Raw genomic sequence first — 16,413 nt, forward strand, 5'->3', positions numbered from 1 at the left:
GGGAATCTTACAGTTTGCTCTTATTCATATCTGGCTTCTTTCACTCAGCGAAATGTTTCTAAGATTGATTCATATTGTTTTATCAGTAATTTCCTTCATTTGCTGAGTATTAGTCCATTGTTTGAATACACCATAGTTTTTATGTCTTCTCCTGCTGTTGGACAGCTACTCAGTTTCCAGTTTTTGACAACAATGAATAAAACTGCTCTAAATGTTCTAATACAATCTTTATATGTGGACATACGCTTTCACTTCTCTTCGGTAAATACCAGGAGTGGAATGGTTGGATCAAAGAATAGGTATGTTTAATTTTTAAAGAAACTCCCATGCCTTTTCCCAGAGGCTGTTCCATTTTACACTTCCACTGGCAAGGCTGCTTCACATCCTCTCCAATGTTTGATGTCGTCATTTAAATTTTAGACTTTCCAGAGCAGTAGTATCTTACTGAGGTTTTAATGTTCCTTTCTCTCATGAAGTTGAATACTTCATCATGCACTTATTGGCCATTCATATATTTTCTTTTGTAGTATCATCTATGTCTTTTTATTATTGAGTTAGAGATTTTTTAATGTATTCTTCATTAGTTATATGTGCTGTGAATATTTTATCCTGGCATGTGGCTTGTTCATTCATATTCTTAATGGCATCTTGATGAATAAAAAGTTTAAATTTTTTTAGAGTTCAATTTATCAGTATTTTTTCTTTTATGGTTATTTAATGCTTTCAAAGTCCTCTCCAAGAAACTTGCCTTCCCTTAAGCTGTTTTCCTCTAGAAGCATAATAGTTTTAGTTTTTATGTTATGGCCAAGCTCCATCTTTAATTTTTATGTATGGTATGAGGTAAGGGGTCAAATGTTAAATTTCCAAAAAGATACAAGTTGTTATAGCATCTATTGAAAAGATTTTCCTTTCCCTATTGAGTTGCTTTAGTGCCTTTATAAAATATCAAACTGCTTAATATTTAAATTTATTTTACTATTTATAAAGTGTTTTTACTCTCATATGCTCTTACTCTGTCACTGGGGGTGGATGTTCTCCTCATTTTAGAGTTGAGAAAACCAAAGCTCAAGGCAGTTCAAGAATTTGACCAAGGAGACACAAAGCCAAGGACTTGAACACAGAACTAATACTGAATCAAAAAGAAATTGTTTACATTTTAAACCTATTTTATCCAGTGGAAATATTATTAAATAGACACTTTTTTCCTAAGAGTGACAGAATAACAGAAATGAGTAAGTGCAATGTTTTTATATTTCAACACTGGTTGTATTTTTAGACTATCGCCCACACACATGCTTTCTTTGTAGGCTTGTATATGTCCAAAGCAATCTATATTATGCATCTCTTTTTGAAAGAGTGAAAAAATTATAATATCTGCTTTACAAAAGTGGGTAAGAATAATAGCTTTTAGCCAAGGTTGCCTGGATTTTATTTAAGATAAAGAATATATTTCTCTCACTCTGATCTAAAAAGAAAGTTAGACTCAGAGAAATAAAGCAGTACTTAAAGGTACATATCATGAAGACAGACATAACAACTACAAGAAAACTCAATAGCCACTCCTGCTCCTTTTTCTTTCCCTCCTATTCTGCCATATTAATATTTGGGCACCTAGCCTGTCTCCACGTTTGATACCACCTTCTTTTCTACCACGTGGAAGCAGCTTTCAGCAACCCTTGATCACTTGCTGAGACTAGGCTGACCTCAATATTCTAACTCTCCAGATCACCAGAGCTCACCCCTGACTATCAGTCTCTAGTGCCCACCTCATTTTTCCAACTGTGACACACAAATGAATGACCTCAGTCTTTCTGGCTCACTCCTCTGGTAAGAGTCATCTTTCCCCACATACAGGGAGATGACCTTGTTAAAACCACTGGTACACAGCATTCTTTAGGGATGTTATCCCTAAAGCACCTACATTTGTGAATTACATAGAATAAGAGGGTCACTCAGTTATCTGAAGCCAGCTTTGGGGCAGAACCCACATCTTCTTGACAACTTCATTGTTCTTTCCCTATGCTATAAGTTTTCCCTCAATTATCTATTAAACCAAGATGCTATAAAATGGAACTAGGTTAACTACTCGTCATTCCAAGATGGAAAAACTCAGGCCATAGAGGGGAATGCCTAACAATCAGTTAGAGGCAGTTTTGCAGAGACCTGGTCAGCTATGCTAGCCAATATTTTTCCTTTGTCCTGTACCAAAACAGAGAACTAAACACATGCCATAAACCCAAGAACAAAATACATGTATTCCAATGATTATTTTTTTTTTAATACAAGACAGTTGCACAATCTGTGTGCATGTTAATTAGTACCAGAGAGCATTCCTTGAAACCGCCTATAAACAGGGACTGTCATAAAAGCCTACCTGGTGAGTGGTACTTGATCAATAGTTCTTTTTTTATGAGATTTTCTTAACAACAAAAATAAGAGAGAAGTCCCGTCTACTGATCTGAGAGGAAGACATTCTGTAATAGTTTTAATATGATAGAGATACTCTAGCTCCTAAACTAATTCTAATTGTTGTTGAGACACAAAGTTGGAGGACTCACACTTTCTGATTCCAAAACTTACTCAGAGCTCCAGTAACCAGGACAGTCTGGACTGGCATTAGGATAGACACACAGACATATAGGCCAATGGAACAGAATTGATAATCCAGAAGTAAAACTTTACACTTATGAGCAATAGATTTTTGACAAGGATGCCAAGATAATTCAATAGTAGAGAACGCAGTCTTTTAAATCAGGTACTGGGACAACTGGATATCCACAAACAAGATAATTAATTTAGACCTCCAACCTCAAATAAATGCAAAAATAAACTCAAAATGGATCAAAGAGCAAAAACTATAAAACTTTTAGAAGAGAACATAGTTGTAATTTTTTATGACGTTGAATTAGGCAATGGTTTCTTAGATATGAAACCAAAAGCAAAATTGAAAAAAAAATTAATTGGATTTCATACATATTTTAAAAATTTGCATTTCAAAGGACACCAACAAGTGAAAACACAACCCACAGGGGAGAAAATATTTGTAAATCATGTCTGATAAGACTTATACCCACAAAATATAAAGAACGCTTACAACTCAACAATAAAAATAACAAATTACTTAATTAAAAAATGGGCAATGGATCTGAAGAGACATTTCTCCAAAGGAAAAATACAAATAAATGGCCAATAAGCACAGTATCATTAGTGAACAGGAAAATGCAAATTAAAACCACAATGAGATATCACTTCATACCCACCAACATGGCTATAATCAGAGTAGCAAGAATTGGCAAAGCTGTGAAAAAATTGGAATCCTCGAACCTTGTCGGTGAGAATGCAAGATGGTGCAGTCCCTTTGGAAAAAAGTGAAGTGTAGGGTTACCATGTGACCCAGCAATTCCACTCCTAGGTATATACCCAAAAGAACTGAAAATGTACATCCACATAAAAAACTTGTACGTGAATGTTAATTAGCAGCATAATTCTTAATAGCCCAAAATTGTTGACAACTGAAATATTCATCAACGGATGAGTAGATAAACAAAATATGGTCTATCCATACAATGAAACATTACTCAACAATAAAAAGAAATATTGAAAATGTTATAAGATAGGTGAACCTTGAAAACATGCTGAGTGAAAGAAGCCAGACACAAAAGTACACGTATGACTCCATTTTTATGAATGTCAAGAATAGGCAAATCAACAGACAGAAAATAGGTTAATGGCTGCCAGAGGAAGGGGAGTGTGGTGAATTCGGAGGTACAGGGTTTCTTTTTGGGGTGATGAAAGTGTTCTTGATTTAGATAATGGTGATACTGCACAGCTTTGTTAATACACTAAAACCCACTGAACTGTATACTTTAAGATGGAAGATCTCATGGTAAAGGAATTATATCTCAATAATAATAAAGACAAGCAAGCATAGGAGACCTGGAAGATTACTCAAACATCAAACGAAACAAAAGCCTGAACCCCTTTCTATGGTTTGAATCCAGTTTTATAACTATGATCTCTCTCTTCTTCAACAACAATAATCATAGTGATAAAAATAGCAGGTACTTACTAGGCACTTACTGGGCTTGTAACACGCATTTTATACTCGATATTCTCTCAAATCATCTCAATGACCTCGTACATAGGGGTTATGATCCCATTTTATAGAAAGGAAACTGAAGCTCAGAGGCTGAGTAATTTGCCCAAGGTCATTTAAGGGTAATTAAGCCTGACTCCAGAGGTTCCATTATACCATTCTGACTTCCTTAAAACAGTGGCTTATTGGTCTTCAATACTAAGTTATTTTTCAATGTGCTATGTTGTTCTTTCAATCTCCATCAAAAAATTAGGTATCGTTTTGGGGCCCAGGATTAAATAATGATCTTTCTTCCTTAGTTTGTTGAGAACAGGGCAAAGAAAGTAAAAAAGTCCTATTATGATATGTTTTTATTTGTATCAAATTACAGAGTACCATAAGTAAATATAAGATTATGATTTGAATATTATAATATAGCTTATAATTTGGCAAATTATTTAATTATCCAAAGTTTATTACATGTTTGAGTACACACTGAAGAAATGATTTGGCATAACTTGGCAAGATAAATATTTCTGTACCTTATTTGACCATTTATCATGTATACATGTGGTACATATATGAGATATCTGTGTATGTATACACACACACACTCCTGAATTAAATATACTTGTATAAAAGCTAAAGATTTATGTATTACCATTAATTCCTTTAAAAAATCTATTATATTAAATTGCATCTGCATTCAAAGCAGAAATGTATGTAAAAAAACTGATCACTTTGCTAAATACACATGAATTTACAAAATAATTGAAAATGAAATAAAAATTTCTGTTAAAATGTTATATTCTTGTTTAACTGACATTTAAGTGGCACTATCAAACTATGGAAATAAACCTCATTTTTTAGGTTGTTGAGAGAATAAAGATTCCACTGAGCATTACTGTACCCTCTAAATTAAGAATGAACATTATTATAGTAGGAAAGGTGGCAGATAATTTTCTTCTTTATTGATATGGGAATTCTCAGGAAGCAATCAGGGCAGTCTGTACTCCTGGGCTGGGGTTTCCTGCTTTTCCATCAGTGGAAGTCTGGCTTCTCTGGAAAGGTGCAGCCAGTCCGCCTAATTATGACACTTGCTGCGTAGTGGCCAGCACGGATGCACTCAGTCAGGGGCCTGTCTGAGACCAGTTGAGACAGAAAACCTGCAACATAGACAAGAGGGGAAAACATGAGTATTGTAGTAACAGCATCAGAAACGTCATATGGGTCAGAACAAAAAGCGGTCTACGTACCTATCCCTTTCTTCAGTCTTGATAGTTGTGTTAAACCTCAAGGGCTAGAGAATTCTTCCTTAATATTTATTTTAAAGAGCTCAAGTTGGGATGTGGAAACTCACCATCAAGTCAATTGAGTCTTTCTAAGCCTAAACGATCATACTTTCCTTTTACTTTGATATTAAAAGGTTGTAAGTAAGAAATACTGGCCAAATAATATTATCTTGGGTCTTTACAGATGAGAAATTATTAGTTATGCCTCTTCCTATCTCTATCAATTCCTTCTGTACTGTTGTTATTCCTAGCAAATGCTGGAAAAAACTCTATCATCTGGATGTCTCTCCAAGAATAAATCTGAGAGTTGAAAAGTTATGAAGGACCTTATATTTCCCTTGCACTCCCAGAAGTAACAGTGAAATAATTTCTGTAGTCAAGTACCATGGACCAGCTTGACATTAAAAATAAATATGATAAGGCAGAAAACAGTGCTGAGGCCTTCTTCTGCTTCTGACCAGGATGAAATAAAAGGTACCAGATTTGCCCTTTCTCCAGAAACAACTTCAAAATAAAAACAAGGTATATGAAACAAAGTTTTTCAAATATTGTACATCAGCCACAAAAGATCCATGAAAGAAGGGAATCAAATGAGGTAAGCTGTAAAAGTTACCAGGCCACAACACATGGAGAGGCAACCTATGAGCAGAGCCCAATAGTTTCCAGAGTTGAGAAGATGGAATTGGGAGTCCAAGTAGGACAAAATCAAACATCTAGGCAGACTGTTCAGGAAAAAAATGAGAGGAGACACAAACTGCCAATACTGCCAATAAGAGAAATGACATCACTATAGCATCTACGCACACTAAATTTAAGGATAATAAGGAAACGTTATTAACAACTTTATGTCAACAGATTTGACAAGTGAGATGAATTGAACAAATTTCAGAAAATACACAAACTATCAAAGCTCACTCAGGGAGAAACAGATAACCTGAATAGCCTTTTATCTATTAAATATTTGATTTTATAATTAAAAAGCTTCCCATAAGAAAATTCCAGGTCCAGATGGTGTCACTGGTGAATTCCACCAAATAACTAAGGAAGAAAAATAGTATCAATGCTATCCAAAGGCCCCAGAAAACTGAAAAGGAGAGAATACATTCCAACACATTCTTTGAGGCCGGCATTACTCTCATAGCAAAATCAGAAAAGATGCAAATATTCCGAAGAAAATTTCAGCAAATCAAATCTGACAGTATATTAAAATAGCTAATAAATCCTGATCAGGTAGCATTTATCCTAGAAATACAAGGTTGGTTTAACATTCAAAAATCAATCAATGTAATCTACCATATGATGTAAGAAAACCGTAAGATCATCTTCATAGATGCAGAAAAAGAATTTGACAAAATCCAACATCAATTTCTAAACAAAAAACTTTCAGCAAACTAGGAATAGGAGGGAACTTCCTCAAATCTCATAAAAGGCACTTATGAAAAACTTGCAGTTAATGTCTTTCTTAATAGTGGATGATGGAATGTTTCCTCCTTAGAATTGAGAACAAGGAAAGAGTATCTCCTAGAGACCTTAGCCAGTGCAATAAGGCAAACAAAAGATAGAAACAAAAGGTATCAAGATTGAAAATGAAGTAAAACTGTCTTTATTTGCAGATGGCATGATTGTCTATATCTATGGTTCTCAACAGTGGCAAATTTGTCCCCCAGAGGACATTTGGCAATGTCTGGACACATTTTTGTTGTCACATCTGGGGCAGACGGTGCTTCTGGCAACTAGTGGCTAGAGTCCAGGGATGCTGCTAAATATCCTACGAGGTCAATAATACTGAGATTAAGAAATCCTGGTCTATGTAGAAAAATCCTATGGAATCTAGAAAAGAGTTACTAGAACTTCTGAATGAGTTTAATAAAGTTGCAGGATACAAGATCATTATACAAAAATCAACTGAATTTCAGTACTAGTAATGTGTGTACCAGCACACATTTCAGTACACAGCAATTGTATGTACATTTAGAAATTAATATCATTATTTACTATACTATCAAATACGTGAAATACCTAGGGACCGATCTGACAAAAGTTGTGTAAGACCTTCACGCTGAAAATGACAAAACAATGCTGAGAGAAATAAAACAAACCTGAATAAATGAAGCGTTCAGAGATCAGAAGATTCAATATTGTCATCAGTTCTATTGATTCAATGTAATACAATCAAAATTCTAGCAGCCTTTTCTAATAGAAACTGACAAGGTGATTCTAAAATTTATGTGGAAATGCAAATGACTTAGACTAGTTAAAACATAACTTTGAAAAGAAGATTACTTGATTTAAAAACTTATTACAGAACTACAATAATTGGGACACTATGGGATTGGCATGAAGATAGACAAATAAATCAATGCAACTACATAGAGCCCAGAAATAGACCTACTTCTATATGGTCAATTGATTTTTGACAAAGGTATCAAAGCAATTCAATGGAGAAAAGCTAGTTCTTAGAAGAGCTGGATGGCCGTATGTGGGAAAAAACCCAACAAAAACCAAACCACTTCTACCTTTCCTCATATCAACTACAAAAATTAACTTGAAATGGATCACAGGTTTAAATGTAAGAGGTAAAACTATGAAAATTTGAGAAGAAAATTTGAAAGAAAATTTTAGTGATTTTGAATTTGTCAAAGATCTCTTAAGATATAAATTTTTATGAAAGAAAAAATAATTTTGACTTTGCCAAATTAAACATTTTTATACCTCAACAGCAAGAAACAACCCAATAAAAACGGATGAAAGTGTTGAACAAACACTTCAGCAAAGAAGATAAACAGATGTCAAATAAGCATATGAAAAGATGTTTGACATTATGATTTATTAGAGAAATGCAAATTAAAACCACCATTAGATACCACTGTTCACCCACTAGAATGGTTAAAATTAAAAAGACTGACATACCGAGTGTTGGCAAGGATATAGATCAATTGAAACCTGAATATACTGACTAGGAGACCATAAAACCATTTTTCAGCATCTTAAAAAGTTAAACAAACACCTACCATATGACTCAGTCTTTCTACTTCTAGGTATTTAACCCAAAGTAAATGAAAGCATTTTTCTACACCAAGATTTGAAAATGAATGTTCACAGCAGCTTTATTTGTAATAGCCTGAAACTGGAAACAATCCAAATGGGGATGAGAAGGGGCAGGAAGACAGGATTACAAAGGAGCATGGAAGTAGTGAATAGGTCCATAGTGATGGTTTCAGGGGTGTGTACATATGTCAACATTTGTAAAACTGTATACTTTAAACATGTGCCATTTACTATATGCCAATTATGCAGCAATAAAACTATATAAAAATTGTTGTAGTTACAAATTAGGTAGTCAAGAACATTAGAATCTGGGGCTACTTCCCCCCTAAGGAAAACCTGAGCTGCCGTAGCAGTACTCAAATACTCAGAAGAACAGATGATAATGAGAAATTGTTCTGTGGCCAGACTTTTAGCCCTTCCCATCGGCCCTGGGCAGGCTGGGGGGGACGGTGGAGGGTGAAGGTTAATTGAGAAGCTGTGGTACAGTGACCTGTAGAGAGCATTGTAAGAGATTTATGTTCTTTCTCTTCTACAATTCTGACCACACAGGCTTTTCCTTGTCAGATTTGGGGAATGCCCTGTATCTAATAAAACAAATAAGTACGCCCAACCAAAGAATAATTAATTTGGTTAATGGAGTGATGTATTTTGAAGACGTTTGCTTAGAATATGAAATCACTCTCTCAAGAGATTTAGTAAGAGTATTTTATCATTGAGTTTTCAGGTAACAGTCAAAGGTCAATATTAACTTTCAGCCAAACTGTGAGACTAAACTGCTCAGCCCACACAGTGAATAGAACAGATGCCAAATTCAGAGTCAGATCAGTTTACAATGGAAACACGTCCATTAGAAGCCTTACAAGGAACATCTGTTTTCCTCATTCCTCCTGGTATGCTCTTTGTGAGAAAAAGAAAAGCTTATGTTTATGAAATATTTTTGTGAAGCATAAGTACCAGCATCCTCTTTCTAAGAGAAGAGTGAGCTGATGACTGAAGTGAAGCACTCTGAACAGACATTTACTTTGACAAGTGGAAAACCTGGATGCAGAGAAAAGTTAAGACCTGTGTCCTGGGTGAATATCAGTTTTTTAATAATCTATTTTTAGAAACCAACTGAGATGAACTACAAATGTTACATAATCAGTTATAAGTGGACTCTTCATAAAGTAGCTGATGTGAATCTTCAGAAGTTGTACAGAATAGTTTAAGTAAACAAAGGGAGCTTATATTTAAAGAATCATAGGGAATCATTTTATAATATGAATTATAAACATCAAGATACATTTTCTATTGTAAAATATATACTACCTAAAATTTACCATTTTAACCATTTTTAAGTGTACAATTTATGGCATTAGGTACATTTTGCAATGTTGGGTAACCATCACCTCAATCAATTTCCAGAACTTTTTCATCACTCCAACAGAAACTAAAACCTATACTTATTAAACTGAACTCTCTGTTCCCCCCTACTCCTGGCCCGTTAACTGCTATTCTACATTCTGTCTCTGTGAATTTACCTGTTCTAGGTACTTCACATGAATAGGATCATACAATATCTGTCCTTTTGTGTCTGGCTTATTTCACTCAGCATAGTGTCTTTCAATATAAGTTTTTAAATTTAATTTTTAATTATTAGTTGGCCTAAAATGTATTTTTTAAAAAACTGTATTTGGAAATAATTTTAAATTCAGAGAAAATCTGCAAGAATAAAAACTATGTAAAAAGTACCCATACATCCTCTACCCAGATGCATTTATTGTTAACATTTTGCTCCTTTTGTGCACATGCTGTTTTTATATAATTTTCCCCCCAAACAATTAGAAAGGAAGTTGCACTTCTGTCCTTTACTTCTAAGTATATCTACATGTCTTTCCTAAGAATAAGACTTTTCTCTTACATAACCATAGCCATCCACTTCAGTAACACTGCTAGAATATTGTTCTCTAATAGACCCTCCATGTTCCGGTTTTGTCAATTGACCCGATAATATCCTTTATAGGATTTTTTTCCTCCTAGGGTAGAATTTAGTATTAGTCATTTTTTTCCTTTTTTCTTTTTAAATTGAAGTATAGTTAGTTTACAATGTTGTGTCAAATTTCTGGTGTACAGCATAACAGTTCAGTCATACATATACATATATATATATATTGATTTTCATACTTTTTTATTATAGGTTATATTTTTTATAGGTTATAACATTTATCATTGTGCTCAGTAAAATTTTTAAAATTTCCTTAGGATAAATTTCTTTAAGGGTAATTAATAATTTTTAAGGCTTTATATGCATATTGCCAAACTCCTTTTCAAATGATCCTATTAACATATACACCCAACAGCACTCTTGCTATAAAAAAAAATCTGTTTGATAATTTGAAAAGTGAAAGGTAGAATCTTGTTTTAACTTACAGTTACTTGTTTATTAGGAAGGTTGAAAACTTTTTTTGTTCATATGTTTACAGGCCATTTGTATTTCTTCTTATGAACTGCCTGATGATAACTTTTACCTATTTTTCTGTTGGGTTTTTTTTCTTCTTTAGTTGATTTGTAAGAGACATTCCTAGTTTGTTTGCTACTTACGTTGCAAATACTTCACATTACTTTGTCACCTGCCTTTTATTTCCATTGTTACATAGATATATTTGTCTTTTCTTTAATATTTTCTCCATTGAATTTAGGCTGACAAAGGTCCTCCATACCATGAGATCAGATAAATATTAGCTCATATATTCTTTTAGTTTATTTATGGTCATTTAATTGTTTAGCTCCATCTGGAAATTATTTGGTTTGATGCTTGGTAGCGATCAACCTTCATTTTCCCCAAAGAGTTGTATTTTTGTTCCATTACTATATCTTAAGTAACCTACCCTGTTTCAATCCTTTTAAAACATTCTGAAGTAATTCTGGATCTACAGAAGAGGTGCAAAGATAGTATAGAATACTCCTGTACTCATCCTGACTTTATTAAATTCCTACATGTGTTTCCTTCCATTTTCAGTCTTTGGTCAGATCTTTGCAATGTGTTTTAGAAACATGTTTAATTCAAAATAGTAAAAAAGCAAAATTTTTGTATGTCTGAAAAGATATTATCATTTCCAGATTTCAGAGATGATTTTTGTTTTCTGTTTACTTTTATTCCCTAAATATTCTATAATAAGCAATATTACTTTTATAATTAGAAAAAAGCCATTAAGCATTATTTTAAAGAATAACATGGGAACATTTACTATTCAGAAAAATGGTTAAGAACAATTAATTCAAGAATTTCAGCTAAGTGATGTTCTGTTCTGACAGTTTTCCATTCATGCTTTTAGAGTTTATTAGTAATTGTAGACATTTGGGAACAGAGCTTTCCACAAAGAAAATCAGTGTAAGTGTTGGTGTAAGTACAATGAAGTTGGTTACTCCTAGAGGGATTCCTTAAGAACTAAAAACCTTCATTACTTTCTGTATTCTCAGGCTTAGGGAAACAAAGGCAGTGTTAGAGGAGGCATCTCAGAGAGTTTCTGAGGGAACCTTAGCACAGTCTCTCTTCCTCACATGAAGTTTTCATCTATAGAAGGTATATGCTAAGTAAATCAGTCTGCATCTTTTGAAATGAAAATTCAAGGAGCAATGCTTCCCTAGCAGGGATTGCTGGGAGAATTCCTGACAGAATGAAGCAGAAAGGATCACTGTACTTGGATGGAGTGGCTATTATGTGATATCAATAAAACAAGCTTTTTGGTAAAAACTGTGAGGTCACTGACCATAGGACACCGGCCTTAGCACATCAGGACAATGTAACTGATGAAGGTGGGAAATTCAAGGCACACACCCAAACTGAAGATACTGGTAAAATGAGAGTGGAAGAAAGCTTCTTCCATTTTGGTCTTTTTGCTTTTTAAATCAAAAAGCTATTTTCAGGAGGAGTTTAAGGTTTACTGAGAATTGAATAGAAAGTACATGGCTCTTGTATACCCTCTCCTGTCCTCATCCTTCAGTTTCCTCATCATTAACATCCTACACTAGTATTGTTACAATTAACGGGCCAATAGTGATTTACTAAAGTCCATGGTTTACATTAGGGTTCACTCTGTGACGCTCATTCTGTGGGATGTGAACATGTATAATGATCTGTTATCCACCGTTACATCACACAGGTCAGTTTTACTGACCTAAAATGCCCCTGTCCTCTATCTATTCATCCCTCGCACAGCCACCCTGAGCCCTTGACAACCACTGATATTTTTACTGTCTTCATAGTTTTGCTTTTTTCAGAATCTCACATAGTTGGATTCATACATTTTGGAGCTTTTTCAAACTGGCTTCTTTCATTTAGTATGATGTGTCTGAGTTTCCTGTGTGTCTTTTCATGGCTTGATAACTCGTGCCTTTTTACGGCTGAATAATAACAACATTCCATTGTATGAATATACCACAGTTTGTTTATCCAGTCACCTGCTGAAGGGCATCTTAGTTGCTTCTAAGTTTTGTCAATTATGAATAAAGCTGTTATAAACATTTGTGTGCAGATTTTTATGTGAACATAAGTTTCTTACTCAGTTGGGCAACCAAGGAGCATGACTGCTGGGTCATATGGTAAGAGTGTGTTTTTTATGAAACTGCCAAACTGTTTTCTGAAGTGGTTGTACCATTCTGCCTTCCTACCAGCAGTGAATGAGAGTTTCTGGTGCTGCACACCCTCACCACATAGGACATACACACAAACTCACGATGTGGTTAAAATGACATGAGTGAATAAATTTTTTTTTTCCCAATTAAAAAAATTCTTTACACTTACTTAAAATAAAAACCTCCCAGAACATAAAAGTATAGGCTTGATATCCCATACTCACTTGTCTATTTCACTGCTTGGTAAATTTATTTACTTTATTGTATGTTTGCTGTCTTCAGAGTGCTACCTGAGTCACTTCAGACTCTGTTGGTATCCCCATGGCTTTGGTTCAGACCCCTGAGGACTGGAGCAACGATCTAATGAATCATCACATGCCTGACTGCTATAATACTATGCTCTTCCTACCTCTATCCCTCACCCCATCCCAACTCATTCATTGAAGTTATCAATGTTCTTTATACATGAGGAGTATTGAACTACACATTGTAGTAGTGACAAGTTAATTACACAGTTATTAAGAGATAATGTGGGAGTAGCAACATAAGTTATCATATAATTACCTTTGTTCTTAGAGGCATTACCGTGTAATTAAAGCAAACCTGATATAATATTTTACAGCAACTAACAGTGAATTCTATATTCTCCCTGTCTTCTTTCCTGTATAAATTTGGTCTCAGTCATTTCTGGGTCGATTTGATTTCTCAATTCTTTGTTCATTCTCCATCTTTCTTAGATATCTACACCTTAGTGATGATTTATGTGCTGAGACAGGCCTGCTATAGCTTCTAAACCAATGGTTACCAGATATATGCTGCCACATGGCACATGAGACAGTCAACTTAAAAGCTGTATTTTTTTTTTAAGGCTGTATATTTATTACAGAGAAGGAGAGAGAATAAAATATAAATTAAAACACTGACTAATCTGAACCCTCCATTTACTAGACATGCCACTACCACTTCAACACTTGATATTTACTATAAGAGACAAATGAAAAGAAGGCAAAAACCTAGAATGCTATGAGAAGTACTCTGAATTATGCAGTCAACCGACAGCTACCCTGCCTATCATCACTGGGTACTGTGCTTGAAATCAAAGGATTCAAAAATGGATAAAACATAGTGTTAATCCTTGAGGATCTTATAGTTTTAGGAGAAAAAGCCACATAAATACTTCAAAATAATCCTGGCAGAAGGGTGGAGCATGAACTTACTAGGAAAAGCACTGTTGGCAGAGAGCTCATAGAGTAATCTACTGCAGTATTCTAGGAGTGTTTCTCAAAGTGTGGTCCCTGCGCCAGCAGCTTTAGCATGACCTAAGCTCCACCCACCCTAGACCTACTGAATCAGAAACTCTGAGGATGGGACCCAGCAATTTGTCCTTTAACAAGTCCTCCAGGTGATTCTGATGCATGCTCAAGTCTGAGAATCACTGTTCTACGGTGACAGATAATAAGGAGAGGAAGGAGAATAAACAGTGATTTGGCATGGATGCTGATGAAAGATGAAAAGTTAAGAACAATTCTTTGACTTAAAGTTTAGGAAATGATGTGGAAAGTGAAACGTGGTCTATGTCTCAGGGTCAGTTCACGTCACATGCCCTTCACCAGGGCGTCTCACTGGCTTTCCTGCGGAGGAGCTACACTTTACCCGGCTCCCACTAAGGAACAGCAGTAAAGATTCTAGGTAGGACAGGACAAGGGTGCCATTATCTGATGCACTGGACATTCCAGTGGGCACTGTGCCAAACCGAATTCAGAGATCTACTAGATAACTTCAACATATTCTGTGAAGTCTCAACTGGAGCCTCTGACCTGTACGTTATGGCTTATTAAAGCAGGAACTGATGTTCAGAATTATGACCTTGAAAACCGATTTTCATATTCATACTATAGTTACTAAGGACAATTGATATTAAATGCTGCCTCCTTCCCTAACACATGCTCTCTCCATATCCACCTCTACTGTAAGTAACAGTAAGGAAAAGGTAGCTGTGATTAGTCTCTCTGTCACTGGATTAGTCACATACACATTCTAGCATGGCTTAATCTGAAGTCAAGGTGACCTGATACTAAGGTGATAGCTGGCCTGATATTTCCTGACTCACCCCTCTTCTGACAAAATCCCTCAGTAACCAAGTTCTTAGATATATTGACTAGAACAGTTTTTATGCAATGGTAGGGGGCAAGTCTGTTTGTAGCTATGCATGTGATTAATTGATTTATTCATTCACGCGACTAATATTTACCGAGTATCTGGTCTGCGCCAGGCACTGTGGTGGGTCCTGAGGATACACTGGTGAGTAAGACACATACAGTCCCTGCTCTCTCGAAGCTTATATTTTAATGATGGAGATAAAAAAGTAATGTTAGTAATTAGTAAGTAAATAAGAAAATTCCAGAGAAGGTTAAGTGCTATTAAGGAAAAGGACTGTGTGCAGCAGTAGAGAATAGTGAAGAGACCCCTGTCCGACGGGATGATTAGGGAAGAGGTGACTTTTAAGTTGAGACTGAGGATGAGAAAGACAGAACCAGGTAGAGCAGGGAAGAGCATTCGAGGCAAAGGGAACTCTATGTGCAAAGAGTCTCTGGCCGGAAAGAAGGCCAGCACAGCCAGAGCGTGCAAGTAAAGGTCAGAGTGGCATGAAATACAGATGCAGGGATAGCCAATCATGTAGATCATTTTAGGCCACATAGGAGTTTAGACTTTTAGTCTAAATGCAACTAGAAGGGTTATAAGCAAGGGAATGAAATAATTTGATTTCTTCTTAAAATGAATATTTTGGCTACTGTGCAGAAAAATAGAAGAAAATGCAAAAGAGAGTGAAAGTATGGAGATCAGTTAGGAAGCTACTACAATGAGTAGAAAACAGCACTGAGCTACAGTCATGGCAGAAAAGTGACTGGATTTAAGACTAGATGATATACTTAAAACCAAGTCAGAAGAACACACTGAAGGTTTAGACAAAGGGAAAGAAAGTCATTAAGAATGACATCTAGGTTTCTAGCTTAAGATATAAAGTGTCTGATGTTCCACATATTGTGTGACAGATGAATCATGTTGTAGGGAACATTTTCAGAACTCTAAGCACGAGAAAAAGTGTATAGACGAAGAATGCAAACATACATGTGTATAGAGTGCACCCATCTATTACCCTTTAAGGAAAACTGTCTCACCTCCAGCATTGCTGAGGGGGTCACTTGGTGTGTTTTGAGCGTGTCAATCAAGCCTTACCTCCAAGTGGACCAAGGGGAGGGTATCCGACTCAAGATGTTCTTCCAGTGTCCTACTTATGAATGCCACAAAAAGTGAACTGAGCTAACCTAGTGTTCTCTTTCAGGAGCCAGGACGGAAAGCAGAGGAAGACCAGGAAGCTGACTG

At 35.4% G+C, this 16,413-nt stretch overlaps 1 protein-coding gene across 2 annotated transcripts in view; it reads right to left on the reverse strand.

The window, feature by feature from the left end:
• Nucleotides 1–4,366: 4,366 nt before the first annotated feature.
• The window catches only part of ADK (adenosine kinase), a 409,740-nt gene continuing 397,693 nt past the window's right edge, over nucleotides 4,367–16,413 (reverse strand). For both annotated transcript variants that reach the window (XM_010984136.3, XM_031461080.2), the window contains exon 11: nucleotides 4,367–5,241. In XM_010984136.3, the coding sequence (XP_010982438.1) occupies nucleotides 5,117–5,241 (125 nt within the window). In that variant the 3' untranslated portion in view covers nucleotides 4,367–5,116. The remainder of the gene's footprint in view (nucleotides 5,242–16,413) is intronic.

The sequence above is a fragment of the Camelus dromedarius genome, chromosome 8 (genome assembly GCF_036321535.1).
Source record: "Camelus dromedarius isolate mCamDro1 chromosome 8, mCamDro1.pat, whole genome shotgun sequence".
Taxonomy (NCBI): Eukaryota; Metazoa; Chordata; class Mammalia; order Artiodactyla; family Camelidae; genus Camelus; species Camelus dromedarius.